Genomic DNA, 21503 nt, shown 5'->3' on the forward strand with positions numbered 1-21503 from the left:
ATGTTATAGTTTATATATAATGTATGTTATAAAGTATTATATAATTATATATTATTATATATGACAACAAATTATTGTATAGAACATATATTATAGTTACTGAATATAAATGATAATATATAAATTATAGTTAGTATATACAAATACTATATTGTATTATGTTAAATTAATATAGTATTTTGTATATATAGTAACTAGTCAAAATTGAGTCCCACATTGTTTTTGAAGTACCTGAATCAATAAATCCCCTTAATACTTAAACATCAGTTACTGTGGAACTAGATACTTATGTGGAAGTAAAACAAAGACAATATGCCCTTTTCTTACTCTGCCATTTCCCCAGTTATTCTATTGCTTTAATTTTCTAGATGTTCCCAACTTTTTAAAAGTGACCCTCACACGCGTGTTACCTAGGCATCTCTTTAGTTAGCTGTCATCGTATGTAAATGGTATTGACCATGGTCTAATGGCTCCATGTGAAATCTGTCTCATCTGAAGCGGCTTTGGGGCTAGTTGCCGGGGGAATGACGCTGCTTCTTCCGGAGACCAAGGGGGTCGCTTTGCCAGAGACCATCAAGGACGCGGAGAACCTGCGGAGGTGAGCTCTGGGCGCTGGGGCAGACAGTCATCTGGTCTAAACTGTGAGATAGAATGATTTGTCTGTGATACTGGGCACATGGAGCACCAAGGTCCCTAGGTCACCCCCCGAGTTAACAGCTCTGAGTTGGAAGTTATTTTTAAATCAATCTTCTGTCTTTTTAGCGATTGTTGGTTCAGATTCCTTAGTGACTTTCTTCACAAAGAAGAATGACTTAAAACTTTCATTCCTATGATGGGGACAAGTGCTCAATGGAGTCCCAGGTCCTACCCTTAAAGCCATAAAAAAGGAAGGAAGGGGCTTCCCTCGTGGTGCAGTGGTTGAGAGTCTGCCTACCGATGCAGGGGACACGGGTTCGTGCCCCGGTCCGGGAAGATCCCACATGCCGCGGAGCGGCTGGGCCCGTGAGCCATGGCCGCTGAGCCTGCGCGTCCGGAGCCTGTGCTCCACAACGGGAGAGGCCACAGCGATGAGAGGCCCGCGTACCGCAAAAAAAAAAAAAAGGAAAGGAAGAAAGACAAAGCATTTGATGATGTGGTCGTTACAGGCTCGGTTCTCTGGATCCCACCGTAAGGACACACGTGTCCCTGGGAAGTAGAGAATAGACTCCGTGGACTCATTAGGGCCTGGGTTCAGTCCAGGGGTGGTCGCCTACTTGGCCAAGGGACTTTGGGAATGTCATGGACCCCTATAACCTTCATTTCCTCACCTGAAGAATAGCCATGATAATACTTGAGAGGGTTGCTGTGAAAGTTCAATGAGATAAAGTAGGTGATAGCGACTAATCCATTGCCTGGCACATAGTAGGTATTCAATAAATCTTAGATTCTCTCCATTCTTCTTGCATATGGTGTGATTTCCTCAGTGACTCTCAAACTTAGTATGCAGAAGAATGCAGACTCCTGGGCCTTCTAGGTTTCTGACTTGGTAAATGAATGGGGGAACCCGGAAACCTGAACTTTTAATGACAGTCGATACCTGTTCAGGCCCTCTGAGCTCCTCGCTTTGAGGAAATCTGCATTTCTCAGTGCTGATAAGGGACAGACACTCTATTTTAACTGTAAACACATCTTGTAATTGCTGGCAATAAGCTTCTTGTTGGTCCCAAGTCGTAGACATATATAGCTAAGGCTGACTCTCTGATTTTAAAATGTTTCATTATAATTTGTTAATAGGCACTTTGTTGTCTTTTAAGATGTTGTGTTTATCCCTTCACTCCATCTTCATAGCCATTCCTGGCCTGCCAGGTGAGGCCAGGGGCTTCTGCTCTGAGCCCAGCACCTCCCTGTTCACCCTGTGTTCTTGATAATGCCCTGCACAAAGTATAATCATCACTTATTTCATTATCTGCTTTCTCCACTATCCTAATTCCATAAATAGTGGCCACAGTCTCTTGTCGGAGAGATCATTTCAATGACACCTTCTTCCCTACTTTCCAGGAAACAAGGCCAGGGAATGGGAGTAGTGGTAGCTCTAGCTAACAGAGGGCGTCAGCTTCACTGAGTTTCAGGTGCCTTCTCACTCCATCCTCCCAAAACATGGCGAGGCAGCTCCTGTCATTAGCATACCCATTCTACAGATGAAAGAAGTAATGACAGATACCCTCAAAGTCCCCAGCTTCAAAATGGAATGTTGACTGTCAGGTGATGGAGTGAGGCAGCAACACAACAGATGCTCTATGTGAAGGGTTGGCAAACTCTTCCTGTTAAAGGGCCAGGGAGTAAATATTTCTGGCTTCGGGGACATTGTCTCTGTTGCTAAGTTCTGCCCTTTCAGCAGGGAAGCAGCCACAGACAGGACACAAACGAATGGGTTTGTGAGCTCCAGCACAACTTTATTTATGGATGTTGAAATTTAGATTTCATCTAATTTCCAAGTGTCAAGAAATAATATTTTACTTTTGATTTTCAAAAACTATTTAAAAATGTAAGAAACTGTTCTTAGCACACAGGCCATAGCAAAACAGGCAGAGAACCAGAACTGGTCACTGGCGGTCTCTGCTGACCCTTGTCTTCTTTGTCACCTGCTGTTCTTGTTCTCACCTCTTCTTTTGAGACTTATTCCTGGGTACAACTTTGCAACAGTTTCTTAATCAAGCCATTATGTATTTTATTGAATTAATTAATTTTGATTAATTAATTAATTAATTAATTTTTGGCTGCACTAGGTCTTTGTTGTTGGGCACAGGCTTTCTCTAGTTGCGGCGAGCGGGGGCTACTCTTCGTTGTGGTGCGTGGGCTTCTCATTGCGATGGCTTCTCTTGCTGTGGAGCACGGGCTCTAGGCGCACGGGCTTCAGTAGTTGTGGCACGTGGGCTCAGTAGTTGTGGTACGTGGGCTCAGTAGCTGCGGCGCACGGGCTTTGTTGCTCCGCGGCATGTGGAATCTTCCCAGACCAGGGCTCAAACCCGTGTCCCCTGCACTGGCAGGCGAGTTCTTAACCACTGCGCCACCAAGAAAGTCCCCCATTATGTGTTTTAACTTAGATTTTAAATTTTTGATTGCTACAGGAAAGCAAAGCCCAAAGAAAACAAGATTTACCTTCAGGTCCAAACATCAGAATTCAACTCGCAGGCACCCGAGAGAGATGCTCCGCTGGGGACCGGGTGGCAGAGATGAGGACAGAGTTATCATCTGAAGAATTGCTCAGAAGCCCTAAGCTTTTCCTCCTACTTGCCTGCCCCTAAGTCAATATCAGTTCTAAAGAACACTGTGCTTTGTTTTGTTTTATTTTCTTTGTTTTAAGTCTCTCAAAGCCCTGGCTGTCTTTTATCTACTTATCCTTTCCAGTGAAAGCTGTTGGTGGTTACCAGGTACTTAATTATCTAAATTATTTGGAAGGTCCAATAGAATTTAAATACTGTTATAAAAGAGACCTCCGTAACTGGTTTCCTAGAATAAGTATTGTTTTATTCACTCTCTGAAAGAAAATGTCATTGTATTTGTAGGTGCCTGTGTTGGCAAAAGTATTTCAACATGTAGATTTCTTGGAGGGCACTTTTTTTTTTTTTTTTGCAGTACGCGGGCCTCTCACTGTTGTGGCCTCTCCCGTTGCGGAGCACAGGCTCCGGACGCGCAGGCTCAGCGGCCATGGCTCACGGGCCCAGCCGCTCCGCGGCATGTGGGATCCTCCCGGACCGGGGCACGAACCCGCGTCCCCTGCATCGGCAGGCGGACTCTCAACCACTGCGCCACCAGGGAAGCCCGGCACTTGGTTTTTAAACATGGTGGTTCCTCCAGCAAACTCTCCCCGAGTCCCGCTTACGCATAAAACCTGCTCCTCCTCCAGAGACCAGAGGTACTGTGTGCTTTATTTTAGGGAAGACGTTTCTGCCACTTACATTCTAAGAATACTTTATTCTATTTCAATCTTGCTTTTAGTTCTTGTTGGAGATACTAGAAGGTGAACTCATGCCAACTATGGAATATCACAGTAAATATAGCAAAGAGAGGAGTTCAGTTTACTGTGAGTTAGTAGTAACTGGTTCAAGAAGGGATTTCATTCCTGGAGTACACAAAAACTTTACTTAAATTTCTTTAAGCGTGAGACAAACCACAAAGGCAACATACTGGGCACCCTTCGGAGTACATTGGGGGAAAAGAGATTCTAATGTGAATTGGTGGCATGATCAAAGACCTGTGGTCGGGCTTCCCTGGTGGCACAGTGGTTGAGAGTCCGCCTGCCGATGCAGGGGACGCGGGTACGTGCCCCAGTCCGGGAGGATCCCACGTGCCGCAGAGCGGCTGGACCCATGAGCCATGGCCGCTGGGCCTGCGCGTCTGGAGCCTGTGCTCCGCAACGGGAGAGGCCACAACAGTGAGAGGACCGCGTACCGCCCAAAAAAAAAAAAAAAAAAAGTTCCTCCTCTTTCCAGGCCTAGATTTCAGGCCCTTCATCCTCCAGCTCTCTGACTTCTTCTCCATGTGCTGACATCCTCTCTGACTCCAAACACTGGCGCTCATAATCTACCCTCTACAGTTTGCCGTCCAGTCCAAAGGTCCATGCGTCTCTAACTGTCCAAAGAATGTTTGGTTTTTAATCTGCTCTGCTATCGTAGCCCCAGACATTAATATTAGTAATAAAATCTAGAATAGCTCTTCATTAAAAGAAGTACCCTTTAAACATTTGGTCGTTGACCTGCGTACGGCCAGCTTTTGTGGCCTAATCTTAGTTTCAGTCCAAATTTGAACTTGTGGCCAAGTGTCTTGGAAATACTTGTAATTTCGCTCGTGGTTGAGGCTGCCTCTGCCCTGCCTGCTGACAGAGTCAGTGGGACCATCTCATATGCACTCCAGGCGCCCATATTTTAGTCTCCCGTACACACTTGCTTGAAAGAAATTAAGATCCAGAAAGAGTTGCTGTGAGTGAGAGGCCCACGTACCGAAAAAAAAAAAAAAGTACCGAAAAAAAAAAAAAACAGAAAGAGTTGCTGTTTGTAGGCCTATAGGGACAAGAAAAATTCAAAATTCAAAAGTGGGGGGAACGTTTTTACCAAAGAGCAAAGACTGTCAGGGATGACTAAGGTCACGCTAAACAGACAAAGATGCCTACATATGGAGGGCTCGTAATGGCCAAGCAGGGACAATTTCAACATCATGAAAACAGTAATTAGAGTCTATTGGAACAAGCTGAGACTATAAAAAGAGTCACAATCCGTGATAATACTTAAAAGGAGCAAATAATAGGAATTGAGCCAAGGAAAAAGCACACATGAGTTTCCAATAAAGTTTATAAGGCATTGTATTAATTGTTCAACACAATTAATATGAATTTGCTACTCACGGTTAGATTAATGCCAAGATTAACAATCATAAATCAGAAACAGATGTAGAAGGAAAGAGAACATGCTAAAAATATATAACGTCTATGGTTTTATCATTTTAAATTAAAATATGTGGGCCATCCAGAATTAAACTGACCTGGAAACCAAGGTCAAGTCTTTCAGGGACTCATTCCAAGTTGAGAACGATAGGTTAGGAATAGAGCATGTAGACTTGCTTGGTCCACATGGGAAAAGATGACCCGAGCAGGATGGAGGGCTGGCAGATGGAGAGGGGCTACAGAGGTCCATGGGCCTTGCCCCAACCATGACTCACGATGCCAACAGGTAGCTGCTGATGTGGGCCTGGCTGCCCAACAAGCCAGTTGTGTGTTGGGCAGAAACAGTCATGGAATTATCACCTTCAAAGATTAAAAAAATAATAATATTTCAAAGTGATACAATTTCTTAATTCATCCTGAAAAGATGGAAATTACGAGACTGTTCCTTCCTACCTTATCTATCACACTCTAATAGTAATTAGAGTCAAACCTTCAAGTGGCACTATAAATCCCAGGCCAGCACCCTGAAAAATTCTGAAATTTTTGCAGACATGGGCTCTCCCCACTTCCTCCTGCTCTTGTGGACATGATCAGGGAGGGTGAAGACAGTGAAGGGGCCATGGCCCAGCGAGACCTGGTGAAGCCCACCTTCACGGGATTGCGTCGCACCCCACGGAGGAGCAAGTCCAAACTGTTGCCTTGATGATTGAATTGGAAGAGAACAATCAGACATGTGCACTTAAAACAATATGTATTCTTCTCCTTTTTTCCAGAAAATATGAGGGACTCACTTGATGATAATCCACTAACAATTAGCCGGAAGGCTAATAGGGGAGGGGCAGAATAAGGTGAAAAACCCAAGACTAAAATAGATGACTAATAAGGACCTACTGTAGAGCACAGGGAACTCTACTCAATACTCTGTAATGACCTATACGGGAAAAGAATCTAAAAAAGAGTGGATATATGTACATGTATAACTGATTCACTTTGCTGTACACCTGAAACTAATACGACATTGTAAATCAACTCTACTCCAATAAAAATTAAACACAGAAAAAAAGAAAAACCTATGACCCAATTCAAGGGCATGGAAAAATATTGTCCAGGGATTTGGGAAATAAAACTGATGACCCACTGTCATTTGAAATTGGGAGACTCTTGAAGATTTTTCTTTTTCCAGTACGGTCCCTGTGGACCAGCTGCTCCTGACATGGTTGTGATTGTTAAAAGCTGGAGACACAACCCACTGCATCTGACCACTGGAGTTCCAGGTCCTAAACCAAAGGCTGTCCTCTAACAAGAAAGATGGATTTCCATCTCATCCCAAAGGCTCATGGAAGACATACAAGTGGCCCTTGAAATCTTGTTCTGTGCTGGCTTTGCTCTAAAAGACAGTTGTGCGATGTTGGACCACCACTATCTGTGGGAAAAGGCTGGGTAATTCTAACATTTGGTGCAGGAATCCTGGTTAATTCAGTCAAAGTAGCATAGTTTCTGGCAATGCATGTGTGAGAGCCACTGCACAGAAGGATGCAGAGATGCTAATTAATTGTAAGTTAAAGAAAAATGACATACTTGGTAAAGACAAAAAAAATCAACACCAAAGAAATACAGTGAATGAATTAATGACCCTAGGTAAAAATGCTCTTACCTAGGAATTGGGTCATTATCCGATAATCATTATTGTCAGGCTGCACAAATGGGCTTCTCTCACCCATATCCCCAGACTTTTATTTTGTCTTGGATAAATAAAGGCCAAAATCAAGGCATGCTATGCCTCAAGAAGTGTCTTAACTGCTTCCATCAATTCATCAATCCATCAATCCAACCATTAATTCACTTAGCAGTCGTTAACAAACCATCTATTATGTGCCAGACAGTTTAGGTACTGGGAATCCAGTTAGAGAAGAAGAAACAAAATCTCTTGCTCTTATAGAACTTAAGTGCTAGTTGGGGGAGACAAACTAAACCAATAAACAAATGATTTAAGTAATTTTCAAAGGAAGTGAAGTCACACAGGACAACCGGATGCAGAAAGACTTGAACGTAACCTCCCCACCCCCCGAGCTAATTTAGTTTAAGTAATTCTGTAAAAAATGTTTTCCTCTTTTCTCAGATAGAGAATATGTATACATTTATACCTTGGTTCCTGAAAAGTGTATATCCCTTCTCTCTTCTGAGGAAGGATTAAAAATACATGTAAATCGTTTTATTTGATGTTCTTTTCTGCCCCCTGGTTGTAACACCCCTTCCTAAATCTATTTAGGCAGAGAATTGTGTCTTAGTTTACTGTTCTTGTCCAGTAAGATTTGTTGACATTAAAACTCTGGGAGGCTGTGAGTGAATTTCTTTATGAAGCTACAAATTCTGCCTTCTTAACTTTCAATTGCTGGAGTGGGATGGCCCCCCAGTTCCCAAGTTTCAGCTCTAGGCAGCGGGCACACTATTTTATTTGTCTGCTTCTAGTGGGAACAACAGCTCCCACTGTTGCTGTAATTTTGGGAGCAGGGCCTCCCATCTGCTCTTGTAATTTTCCAATTCCCATGCAGAAGGCTGAAAGCAACTCAAGTAATATTGAGATACTGTTTAGGTGTCACACTTAATCAGAAAAAATGGGTGGGTGGAACCCTTTAACCAACATCAGACTTTTAAAAAAAATAAATTTATTTATTTACTTATTTTTGGCGGTGTTGGGTCTTCATTGCTGCGCACAGGCTTTCTCCAGTTGCGGCGAGCAGGGGCTGCTCTTTGTTGTGGGGCGCGGGCTTCTCATTGCGGCGGCTTCTCTTGTTGCGGAGCACGGGCTCTAGGCCCAGGGGTTCAGTAGTTGTGGTGCATGGGCTTGGTTGCTCTGTGACATGTGGGATCTTTCCAGACCAGGGTTCGAACCCGTGTCCCCTGCTTTGGCAGGCAGATTCTTAACCACTGTGCCACCAGGGAAAGCCCCAACATCAGACTCTTGATGCCAGGACATTTCCATCTCATTGTGAGCCAGAGAATCAAAGTGCAGTCTGGCTGGAGATGGGGGGCAAACCCATTTTGCAGTGAATTAAAACTGTTCTAATATCCACTTGTCTGTACCCCCAAACTTTGAAGAGTGACCCACACATTCTGCTTGTGTGAATGTGGTGGTGACATTTCCATTTAATAACAAGAAACACAATCCAGGAAACTACCTTAGTTATTAATTCTAGGGGGAAAAAAAGGAGATTTCATATTCAAAAAAGAAATCAGCAGAGAAAACGTAACCAAATATTAGAAAGATTTAGGAGTTCAAGCCAAAGTGACAAACACAAAAAGTGAGCTATCAGCGAATGTTTCCTTTTAAAAGAGTTCCCCCCACAAAAAGGAGAAAATTCAAGAAAATCCCTAATTCATGTCCTCTCCCAGTTTCTAGAAGATTATGGAGTCATGAAGAGGGAAAAGAAATTTTTTTTTTTTTTTTTTTTTTTTGCGGTACGCGGGCCTCTCACTGTTGTGGCCTCTCCCGTTGCGGAGCACAGGCTCCGGACGCGCAGGCTCAGCGGCCATGGCTCACGGGCCCAGCCGCTCCGCGGCATGTGGGATCTTCCCGGACCGGGGCACGAACCCGTGTCCCCTGCATCGGCAGGTGGACTCAACCACTGCGCCACCAGGGAAGCCCGGGAAAAGAAATTTTTAATAGATATACAGTAAGTCCTCTACGTATGAACCTTCAAGTTGCGAACTTTCAAAGAGGTGAACGTCGGTTCCATCAAAGTCAGGCGAGCGTGACATTGCAGCTCGCCCTCCATCTCCTGTTGCTGACGATCCTTCAGCTCTACCATCTCCCACCTACTCTCCCTCCTCCATTCAGTAACTCTTCTTGCTGTTCACTCGATGCCAGCCCCTGGATGCCCGCTGTTGTACTGTACTACTGTACCTTTCAAGGTACTGTACTGTAAGATTAAAAATGTTTTCTTTATTTTTTGTGTTTGTTTTTATGTATGTTTTTGTGAAAAGTATTATATACCCATTACAGCACAGTACTGTGTAGCCGATTGTGTTAGTTGGGTACCTAGGCTAACTTTGTTGGACTTAGGAACAAATTGGACTTCGAACGCGCTCTCGGAACCCAACTTGTTTGTATGTAGGTGACTTACTGTATTACTTTTAGAAGAAAAAATCTGGAACACCAACAGAGGTAACAAAGAGCACACTGAATACTACAGAAAACCAAATTAGTGAATTAGGAGATGAGCTTGAGAAATTCTGCTAGAACGAGGAGAAGTGTGGCAATGGTGAGCAAGCAACTCATGCAGCTCAATATCAAAAAACAAACAACCCAATCCAAAAATGGGCAGAAGACCTAAATAGACATTTCTCCATAGAAGATATACAGACTGCCAACAAACACATGAAAGAATGCTCAACATCACTTATCATTAGAGAAATGCAAGTCAAAACTACAGTGAGGTATCACCTCACACCAGTCAGAATGGCCATCATTTAAAAATCTACAAACAATAAATGCTGGAGAGGGTGTGGAGAAAAGGGAACCCTCTTGCACTGTTGGTGGGAATGTAAATGGATACAGCCACTATGGAGAACAGTATGGAGGTTCCTTAAAAAACTACAAATAGAACTACCATATGACCCAGCAATCCCACCACTGGGCATATACCCTGAGAAAACCATAATTCAGAAAGAGTCATGTACTAAAATGCTCATTGCAGCACTATTTACAATAGCCCGGAGATGGAAACAACCTAAGTGTCCATCAACAAATGAATGGATAAAGAAGATGTGGCACATATATACAATGGAATATTACTCAGCCATATAAAGAAACAAAATTGAGTTATTTGTAGTGAGGTGGATGGACCCAGCGACTGTCATATGGAGTGAAGTAAGTCAGAAAGAGAAAAACAAATACCTCATGCTAACACATATATATGGAATCTAAAAAAAAAAAGAAAAAGAGAAAGAAAATGGTCAGAAGAACCTAGGGGCAAGACAGGAGTAAAGGTGCAGACCTACTAGAGAATGGACTTGAGGACACGGGGAGGGGGAAGGGTAAGCTGGGACGAAGTGAGAGAGAGGGGTGGACATATATACACTACCAAACATAAAATAGGTAGCTAGTGGGAAGCAGCCGCATAGCACAGGGAGATCAGCTCGGTGCTTTGTGACCACCTAGAGCGGGGTGGGGGTGGGGTGGGGGGGCTGGCTGTGGATAGGGAGGTTGGGAGGGAGGGATACGCAAGAGGGAAGAGAAATGGGGACATATATATATGTATAACTGATTCACTTTGTTATAAAGCAGAAACTGACACACGATTGTAAAGCAATTATAAAGATGTTAAAAAAAAAAAGTCAAGGAAAGCAGAAACCCTCGATGCGATACGCAGATGCAGAATATTCGATATGACGTCTCCTTTTGTTTTACCCCTAAACTTGGGGCTTCGTCTGAGTTCCACAGAAAGCAGAGGAGTGCTTTGCTGGGGAATGGAATCTGGGTGAAGCTGGCAGTGTGGGAAGAGGAAGTGGGGCAGGGAGCCCCTTCCAGATGGCAGAGATATGGTGATATCCAGAATTACTGGATCGAGACAAAAGACCTTCCAATCTAATCACACCAAAGTTACCCCACAAGCATGGAGACAATCCTGAACACCCCTAGAAGGTGGGGAATTCCAACAATGCCCTCCAATTTACATCAAGTACATTCTGGTTGAATTATCTAAAAGTGGAAAATAAAACCATTTAAAATACTAGAAGATGATATAGGCCAAGATTTATATAATTTTGGTTTAGGCAAGACCTTCTACATATAATACCAATCAAGAAACCATAAAGGAAACCACACATAGATTTGTCCACTGAAATTCTAAAAACATTTCTATATGTGAAAAATCCCAAATAAGAAACTAAAATAAGAAACTAAAATTGAGGATTCCATGCCAATCAAAGTGTTAATATTCTTCATATATAAGAGGATCTTGCCTATTAATAAGGAAAAGTGGAAGATCCCAAAGGGAAAATGGGCAAAGGACAAAAATAGTCACGTTACAGTAAAAAGAAAATTGCCAAGAAATATGAAAACATGCTCAACCTCACTGCTCAACGAAACGCAGGGTAAACAGCCATGAGGTGTGACCTTTTGCTGATCAACTTGGCAAAACTGTGTGTGTCAGTGGTGCGTGTGCGTGTGTGTGTGTGTGGAGGGGGGTGAGAGAGAGTGAGTGAGCGAGAGAGAAACCGTGTGTGGGGATGCGGACACGGAAAAGCACACTCTCCCGGGTAGTGTTGGTGGAATTAACTCGTAACACATTCTGAAGGACAATTTGATACATGCGGCAAAAGTCTTTAAATGTACATCACATAGCTAGTAAATGGAAAGCTCTCATCGCTACACTATCCCAGCTCTTAAGCACTCCTGTCTACTGCCTCAGCTTTACTGCAGTTGCAGACACAAAGTAACAGCAGTAAAGACAAGTCAAGCCTCTCTCTCTCTCTGGCCTTCCTCACTTCTCTCTGACACTGTCTTCCCTCTTTATCTTCTACTGTCTCTTCACTCCATCGCAATGACTTACCTAGTTTGATCTGTTGGAGAACCCTGTTTAATCGGTTTAATGGGACTTCCTTTCCCTAGGAACACTTGACCAATCCCCCCTTCTCTGGGATGCTTTAGAAAGAATCACTCACTAGTTGAACTTGGCCACGTTCTCTGGAGCCAAATTTAAAAGGAGGGAGGGGGAATCTCTTTTTTAGAGTTTCCCTTTGTCCTCTCATTAAATTAATTACTATCCCCGCTGCACTTCACGTTGAATAGCGTTCTCTTGGCCCTAGAAGAGAGAAAACCATTACGTGTTTGAGCTGAGATGATGATGCGTCAGTGTGTCACCCGGGGCAGTCTATTCCCACGTAGGAAAATTAGAGACAGCAGGGCTTGGCTTTGGAGGGGTCCCCAGAAAGCACCAGTGGCTGCTCTCCTTTGAAGACCCAGGAACAGATGTTTTCCTGGCCTCCCAACTCAGCACGGCTCAAAGAAAAAAGCAACCCACATTGTCGGCTGTGGGAAAATATTTTTGTGTATTTTGTACCAACCCATGTTGATAAGGGGCCTAACAGAGCCTGTGAGAGGGGATGGAGCTTTGGGACTGTCTCCCAGTTACGTTCTGAGTGTGAGGGTCCCAGCCAGGGAACATGGGACAGGGACACAGGATGTGGGGATGTGGCGAACGCTTCCCAGGTGGGAGCAGCCTCCCAGACAAGAATCAGCCAATATCCTAGTTATTCATGATGGTTGAGGCTCAGAGTCTAAATGGTTATTCAGAATAGGGAATTAGAAAAAGAACCACAGAATAAACCCAAAGTAAGAAAAATGAAGATAAAGATAAAAGCAGAAAGTAATGAAATACACAACAGAGATGAAAAGAAAGAGATTGAAATCAACTATGCTTCAATACAGTTAAAAAATATATTAAAAAAAATAAAGTAGAGATTGATAAAAGAAGACCACAGACCCAAAATGGAGTCACTGACGCTAGGTCAGGCCACCAAACCAGAGCTTAATACCTAACTTAAGTGAAGCTTCAAACTCCCCCAGAAATACAGCCTTAACCTGTCAATCAGGGATTTTCTGGTCAGTACCAGTGAGGGAATCTGTCACATGGGCCCTCTCTATCCCCCCAAATGAAGGTGAGGTAGCCCACCTAATAAGACCCCTCTTTCACCAAAGGAAGTTGACCTAATCTGAAATAATCCTATTTTCTGTTTATGACTTCCTTGTCCTGCCTTTAGAAAGTTTCCCTTTCTGTCACCCTTTGGAGCACCCCTGTACACGATGGATGGGACACAGGCTCATGTATGAATTGTTCAATAAAGCCAATTAGATCTTTAAGATTTACTCAGGGGAATTTTGTTTTCTAACAGGATGCATACATACGTGAGTGTGTGTGTGTGTGTGTGTGTGTGTGTATGCATGTGTGTGTGTGATAAACATTAAAAGCAAGGAAATGAGAGAGACAAAATCTGGAACAGTTGTTATCTTTGGTGTGATGGGCGCTGGACCAGGAATGGATTCGGGAAGGAAACTTTTATCAGTGACCCATCTGTCACATATGTACTTTTGTAGGCAGCAAATACTGACTAAGAAATATATATATTTTTAAACTTTATTTATTTATTTATTTAGGCTGTGTTGGGTCTTTGTTGCTGCGTGTGTGCTTTTTCTAGTTGCGGCGAGTGGGGGCTACTCTTCGTTGCGGTGTGCAGGCTTCTCATTGCGGTGGCTTCTCTTGTTGCAGAGCACGGACTCTAGGGGCACAGGCTTCAGTAGTTGTGGCTCGTGGGCTCAGTAGCTGTGGCTTGTGGGCTCTAGAGCACAGTCTCAGTAGTTGTGGCACATGGGCCTAGTTGCTCTGTGGCATGTGGGATCTTCCCAGAGCAGGGCTTGAACCTGTGTCCCCTGCATTGGCAGGTGGATTCTTAACCACTACGCCACCAGGGAAGTCCCTAACAAATATTTTAAAAAAACACATGCATTACAGAAAATCGAGGAAATGCCAAAATTATGAAGAAGAAAATTTATTATTATCCCTACTCTCAATCTTTTTTTTTTTCTTTTGTTTTTGCGGTACGCGGGCCTCTCACTGTTGTGGCCTCTCCCGTTGCGGAGCACAGGCTCCAGACGCGCAGGCTCAGTGGCCATGGCTCACGGGCCCAGCCACTCCGCGGCATGTGGGATCTTCCCGGACCGGGGCACGAACCCGTGTCCCCTGCATCGGCAGGCAGACTCCCAACCACTGCGTCACCAGGGAAGCCCCGTACTCTCAATCTTAACGCTATTTCTCTTTGAACCATTTTTGGATCGAAGCGTTTCTAAAATGTTTTCTGTTTTTTCTTGCTTTCTGAAAGAGTACTTGAAAATACTTGAAACTGTTTTTACGATTTATGGTTGTTTTGTGGACAAAAATTACTGTGTGGTGCTCTAAGCTACCAACAGTCTCAGGACATCTAGACCGGCTCCTGGACATTTGCCCCTTTGTGAAGTGTCCCCGGGCTGCCGAGCATGTGCAGTTAGTTTCTAGTGTGTCTGTTTTCTTAGATTGTTACGGGATAAGTCACACTGCTAGACTCTTCTGAAATGCCTCTTTAGCCTCTGCCCCCACATCTAATAGCCATCCTTTTGCTTTCCTCCCTAAATCTCTCTCTCATCGGCCTCCCTCTCTCAGCCCCTCCTCGGGCCAGCACTTGGCGGCTCCACATGCCTCCGGCTGCCCAGCCCAACTCTCCCTGCCCGACTCTCTGCCCACAAGGTCAAGGTCAACACCCCTGGCCACTCTGCCTGCCTGTCCACTTCCTGCACACACTGAACCTCAGCCACCCAGGGTATTTTCCCCAAACCTGCTGCCATCTCCACATGGAACGCACTTTCTCCTTTGTCTGCAGATTCCTGGAACTGTAGCTAAGTGTCAGCTCCCCAAGGAGACCTGTCCCCATTCAGGAAGCAGGCCCAGCTCTGACTTTGGGAGCGCAGGCATTTCCTTCCTGTTTGTCCCCAGGCACACTCTCCACACTGTGCTGTCATTACCAGGTCACTTCCTCCATCGCCCATGAAGTCAAAGCCCCCATCCATTTTGTTCATCTCATCCTGACGCCTGGCGTCATGCTGGCGCTATTATTCAGTAACCCGTAACTCCCAAGTAGAGAAGACCTGCACACTCGGACTGCACTGTGGTTAGTAGTCTGTGGTTAGCCCTCTAGTGATGAGGGACATTCCAGGCACGGTCCTACTTACAGTACCTGTTTGTTGTGTTTGAACTGGGCCCCTGCTGGGCTATGACCTCCGGGGCTCAGCGTCTGGGTAGGCTCACTCCTCCTACGGTTTCTGACCCTTGTAGCTCTGCCTGACATGAAAATTATCACTGAACATCTGTTTGGGGGTAAATACCTGTAACATTCCACAAGTTTTCCTGGGGATGAGAGTTGGCTTAGAAAATATGCATATTTTCTAAGCCAATATATTGTGCAAGCAAAAGATGAATATGGACCTTTTCAGAATTCTTCTTCTTATCAAAATCTAAAGATGATAAACATTTTTGTCATTGGCAGTAAAATCTCAAAAAGAAATGCTGGCTACAAGGAACCCTCAGGACATCTGGAGCTGGGAAGGGAGTTCTGGGCTGGGGCCAATGACTTGGAAATCCCAGCCAGCACCTGGTGTTCGGGGTCATTGCTTTTTAGGAGTTTCTGGGCACACGAGCACTGAAGTGATTGAAGGACCAATGGCACTGGGATGGAGACCACTAGTTTCTACAGCACAGCCAGGCTGGTTTCCAGGATTAATGCCCTCTGCTCCCACGGGTCGCTCCCCAGGAGAGCCCTAAGATTCTGGGTCACAGAGTGCCTCTCTTTCGATGAGGCACCAGAGGGGAGATTGCTTGGTGTCAAAGGGCCCTGGATTGGCCAGGAAGAGTGGGTGTGGGGAGGGAAGAGAGGCGGCCCAGGGACAAGGGCACCCGGAACGTGGATGCCTCAACTTTGCCAGGACCAGTCGTGATAGAGGTGGTATGTTTGTGAGATTTATGCTTGGAGAAAAGCACTCCTGGTGCAAGATGTGCTGGACTCCAGGCAGGGAAGACACAGCGCGAAGGCGCATTGATATCACACAAACCTGAAAATTACAGCAGCTGGAGAGCGATGGATGTGTACACCTCTCACTCCACATCTTCCCGCCTTAAACAAATTGTTGCCAAAGACATCTGAAGGTGCACTTGAGCCCAAGACCCATTTGCCTGGTGACATAACATAGAGTCAGACTCGTTTGGAAAAGAAGTCTTTGCCAAGTCACCTATGATTCCAGAACTTAATGGGGGTCAGTCCAGCTCACGGCTTCAGAGTCCTTGTTAATCATGGATCTTGTACTAAAAGCGGCCGAAAGGGAAAAGGGAAGAGAGTTTTATTCTTTGGGTGCAGTTCGGGTGGTAGTGTTTTATACACATTGTCCTATTTGTCGAGTCTTGCGTGAGAGAAGAAAAGAAGATTCTATGTTTTGTTTAAACTCCCAGCATTGGGCTTAGGAGAAGCTCATGAAACCAGCCTCTACTAAACCGGTTTACAGGATGAGCCCTCTGTGATGATTTTGTGTCCAGATTAAACATGATACCTGGGTGAGTCTGTGAGGGTGTTTCCAGATGAGATTAGTGTTGGAAGCGGTGGACTCAGTAAAGTGGACGGCTCTCCCCAGCGTGGGTGGGTAGCATCCAATCCATGGAGAGACTGAGCAGAAAAAGTAGCAGGGGAAGGGAGGGTTGTCCCCTGCCTGCCATCCGCCCTTCCTGCCTGCTGTTGAGCTGGGACGTCTGTCTTCTGCACTGGGCCTGGGAGTTACAGCATCGGCTCCCCTGGTTCTCAGGCCTTCAGACTGGGACTCAGTGGCACCACTGGCTTTCCTGGGTGTCTGGCTTGCTGACAGTAGATCGTGGGATTTCTCAAACTCCACCATCGTGTAAGCCAAAGTTTCCTTTCGTGTATGTGTATATCTTCCACTGGTTCTGTTTTCTCTGGGGAACCCTGACCGGCACACCACCTCTCTGTGCAACTGTAACTGAGCAGGACCCTGTGGGGCCTTTCTGGGACAGACACCCTCCCCCATATCCTCTGCTGTAGCTCCTCTCTGAAGTACCCAGATAATAGTATCTCATGCGTATTTCCTGAGTTTTTCAGATGCTAAAAAACACCACCAAATGGAAGAAATTAACTACTTGATGATCACGTAGCCCCCAGACCTACTGGCGCCTAAGGACTGTCAATGCTAACCCCTGTGACACTGCCCTGTTCCCTCAACATCAACCAGTCAGAGAACTGTGCAAGAGCTGATCACCAAACCTGCCACTGCCCCCCACCCCCCACAATCTTGTCTTTAAAAATGCTTTGCTGAAATCCTTCAGGGAGCTGGGGGGGGGGGGGAGTTTGGGGGGCATGGGCCACCCATTCTCCTTACTTGGCCCTGCAATAAAACCTTTCTCTGCTCCAAACTCTGACGTTCCAGTTTGTTTGGCCTCACTGTGCGTTGGGCACATCGACTTGTGTTGGGTAGCAAAACCAGCCGATGACTCCTCAGCTCGGCTAGGTGGCCACATTCTAATGTGCCCACCCAGCTGCATCTCCTAGTTGAGTTACAGGCTGATGAAGGATCAGTTAGATTTGTTCCTAAATCTGTTTTTTCTCATTGAACTTGGTATTGTAATTACCTAATTTGATAACATCATGTAACCTGATGAAATAGGAAGGTGAAAATGCATTTTTATTATAATTTGATTAAAGTAAATTAAATGTCTTCTTGATATTCAGTGAAATGAGTGCCTAAAAATGTCATCTAAATGTGGGCAAGTCAAATGTTAGAAAAAGTGTAGTAAGAATCTGGGATTTTGGATTCAGGTTGTTTCAAAGTGTTTTGAGTTCTGGCTCTAGTTTAAAGAGACCCAAATTGCAAATCATAAACAATGCATTAGGTTTATGCAAGAAAGAGCACGTAGAACTCCTATCAGCAGGCCTACACTTAAAGAAAAGATCTTCATCTGTCGTTGAAGAAATAGAAATATGTTCTTTTTGTTTTAGGTTAAATTAAAATAATAGTGTTTGATGACTGGGATGTTAGGTAATGGGGATTCTGCTGAGCACATCTTACAACATAGATAGAGTGGTCCCCTGCCCTTCCATTCATAAGCTGCCTCTCCCATTCACAAGCTGCCTCTCCCAGTTTACACAGCCAACCCATTTCTTTTCCTCAAGGGTGTTGGGGCTTTTTGGGATCACCACCCCCAGAACACACCCCGCGGCTGCTGGGTCCAGCCTGGAGGTTGCAGCCCAGCCCACCTCAGGGCATAGGGAGGGATCCACAGGGGGCCATGTCCACGAGCACACTGACAAAATGTCAGCTCTTCTTCTTTCCAAACTGCCACTTTTCATCTGACTTCTTGCCTGTTTGCCTGCCTACAAAAACATGCTGTTGCATTCCAGGCACACAGAAAAGGGAATGCGGATTTTAGAACATTAATTGTATTGCCCTCTCTGTGCTCTTATTATGTTTTTATTCCAATGTTTCTTTCAGTTTACAAGAGGTGGAATTCTACCTAGGGGTCAGCAGACTTTCTCCATAAAGGGCCAGATAGTAAATCTTTTAAGGTTTGTGGGTCAGAGAATCTTTGTAGCAACAACTCACTCTGCTGCTGTCACTGCAAAGCCGCCATAGAGGGTATAGAAGTGAATGGGTGTGGCTGTGTGCCAATAAAACTTTATTTAAAAAACAGGCAGTGGTCTGGATTTGGCTTATGGACTGAACCCTGTGTCTACAGTAAGAGTTCTTAACTGAGTGAGGGATTGGTAAAACCTGTGAAAGTGTATGCAGATTTGGGGTATGTATTTTTCTGGACAGAGGAACTGTAGTTTTCTTTGTATTTCAAAGGCATTTTGATCACTAACGTTAAGAAACATTGCTGTAGAGAAATGGCCTCTTCTGGGTCCCCATAGGATTTAATTTTTAAAAATATTGTACTTTTAATCATTTATTTTCAAAAATTTTATTTTGAAATAACTATAGATTTACAGGAAGTTGCAAAGATAGTACAGAGAGGTCCTGGGTCCCCTTCACCTAATTTGCCCCAATGGTTACATCTTACATAATTAAAGTATAATATCAAAACCAGGAAACTGACATTGATGCAGTATGTGAATATGGATCTATGTCATTTTATCACTCATGTAGGTTTAGGGAACCACTACCGTAATTAACCACTAATCTGTTCTCCATCTCAATAATTTTGCTTTGAGATTGGCTTTTATCACTCAGCATAATGCCCTTGATATCCATTCAAGTTGTCCGTGTACTGTTGCTTTGTTGCTTTTCTTGTTGAGGAGTATTCCTTGGTATGAGGGGCATTTTGGTCATTTGCATATTTTGTCTATTATAGATAAAAACTGCAATGAGCAATTGTGTATGGAATTTTGTGTGGATATATGATTTCCTTTCTCTGGGATAAATGCCCAGGAGTCCAATTGCTGGGTGATATTGTGAGTGCATGTTTAGTTTTTTTAAGAAACTGCTGAACTATTTTCCAGAGTTAATCATTTATTTTTAACAACAGTATGAACATGCCATGGACATGCACATGAAAACGTAAAAGTGCAAGAATTACAGAAAAATCTAAAATCTTTCCTGGTGCACTGCCCAGTCCCATTCCTCCTCCCCCTAGATCATTAGTAGATGTACATCCGATCATTCCTACATTATTATTCCAAAACTCACCTTTGCCCTTCATCATGGAGGTCTTTCTATGGAGTAGATACACATCGTTTTCATTCCTTTTTAACGGTTAAGTCGATATTTTGTTTATTTAAGCACTCCTCATAGTTAAGGACGTTAGTTATTTCCAGCTTTCGCTGTCATCAACAAGTGATGCAATGAATACCTCTGAGATGCCTCTGTGTACACATTTGTGTTTCTCAAAGATAGATACCTAGGGGTGAAATTGTTGGGTCACAGACGTGTGCATTTCTACTATTGATGGACACTGCCAAATCGCTTCCCTAAAGAAGGTGCCAATCAATACTCCTGCCAGCAATGCATGAAAGTTTCTTCATATCCTCATCCATACTTGATATTTCCGATTTTATTAAGTTCTATTAATTTTATTAATTAATCTGATGAGTGAAAAATATTTCACTGTTATTTGTATTTCCCTGACTAACAGTGAGGGTGCACATCTTTTTTGATATACCTTAACCATTTTTTTGAAGTTTTATTTTATTTTTTATTTTTATTCATTCATTTATTTATTTTTGGTTGTGTTGGGTCTTCCTTTCTGCGCATGGGCTTTCTCTAGTTGTGTCGAGCAAGGGTTGCTCTTTGTTGTGAAGCACGGGCTCTAGGTGCATGAGCTTCAGTAGTTGTGGCACGTGGCCTCAGTAGTTGTGGCTTGCGGGCTCTAGAGGGCAGGCTCAGTAGTTGTGGCGCACGGGCTTAGTTGCTCCGCGGCATGTGGGATCTTCCCAGACCAGGGGTCAAACCCTTGTCTCCTGCACTGACAGGTGGATTCTTAACCAGTGCACCACCAGGGAAGTCCCTAACTTAACCATTTTTTAATGCTACTTCTATGAATAACTTTGTATTCTTGGACCATTATTTTTTTCTAATGGTCTGTCTAAAGGATTGTCTTTTCTTTATTGATTTTTAGTAGCTCTTTATTTCTTTTGGATATTAGCCTTTTGAATATTTTATATATGTGGCAAATATGTTCCCAAACCCATCACTCATCCATTAAATTTATTTTTGGGGTGTGTGTGATATAGCTAGCCTCATTGAATTTAGACTTGTTTTGTGTGGTCACATTGATCAATCAATCATTCACTTTATGGCTCTTGGATTCTGTTCTTGCCTAAGAAGTCCAACTTATTTCAAATTATGGAAATAACTCTCTTATATCTTTTCTCATGTTGGTCTGCTAACGGCTGGGGCTAATGCTAGGTGCTCTGGCCAGCACGCTAAATCTAGAATCTTGGTTTAGAGTACTCATGTCAATAAATTTGATCCGATCCATTATTATGTTTCATCCTCCTGGGCCTAGTATCATTACAATTCATTCCTAAACTCTTAGCCAGATTTCTCCTGATATAAGTTACAAAAGCTTGACATTCTTTTCATGTGTAAGCTATCTCTTTCCTAGACAGACTTTTTACTTCTCCCCTTGGGACATTCTAGCATCTACCTTGGAAATATCTGGTCCAGTGGAGTACAGGCATTCCCTCTTAGGGTACCTACATAAGATGAGGTCATTGAAAGTGTTCAAGCAAGGGAAGAGTGCGGGACCTCGTCCCATAGGCAGATTTTATACAGTAGCACAGCAAACTCCATTTGGTTATTGATCGAGGTTAGCAAAGAGAAGAGAGAAGTAAGGTTGAGTTGTATGGACTTCGTGATGAGAGTAGAAATCTCTGATTCTGGCCTTGTTTAATCGAAGCAAACCAGAGCAGCTCTCTCTTCTTAGTTTAGTGGAGTGTCTAGCTTCTTGACTTGGAGGTAAATCATCTTTTCTTTGTTTTTTCTTGGTCTGCAATAATA

The 21503-nt window shown here is 43.8% G+C and overlaps 2 protein-coding genes across 3 annotated transcripts in view; one reads left to right on the forward strand and one right to left on the reverse strand.

Annotated features, from left to right (window-relative positions):
- LOC309831573 (solute carrier family 22 member 1) overlaps positions 1-3508 on the forward strand; it is a 31301-nt gene extending 27793 nt beyond the window's left edge. The window contains exons 9-10 of one of the 2 annotated variants that reach the window (XM_082668812.1): positions 499-598; positions 3108-3508. In XM_082668812.1, coding sequence (XP_082524938.1) covers positions 499-598; positions 3108-3284 — 277 coding nt within the window. In that variant the 3' untranslated portion in view covers positions 3285-3508. The remainder of the gene's footprint in view (positions 1-498; positions 599-3107) is intronic. The other variant, XM_082668811.1, reaches the window with a different exon arrangement.
- Positions 3509-21425: 17917 nt separating this feature from the next.
- Positions 21426-21503, reverse strand: part of SLC22A2 (solute carrier family 22 member 2) — a gene marked incomplete at both ends in the record, with an annotated part of 30288 nt that continues 30210 nt past the window's right edge. Inside the window, one exon of the mRNA XM_082668814.1 lies at positions 21426-21492. Coding sequence (XP_082524940.1) covers positions 21426-21492 — 67 coding nt within the window. The remainder of the gene's footprint in view (positions 21493-21503) is intronic.

This window comes from Grampus griseus (assembly GCF_964374135.1).
Source record: "Grampus griseus genome assembly, chromosome: 13".
NCBI classification, from domain to species: domain Eukaryota; kingdom Metazoa; phylum Chordata; class Mammalia; order Artiodactyla; family Delphinidae; genus Grampus; species Grampus griseus.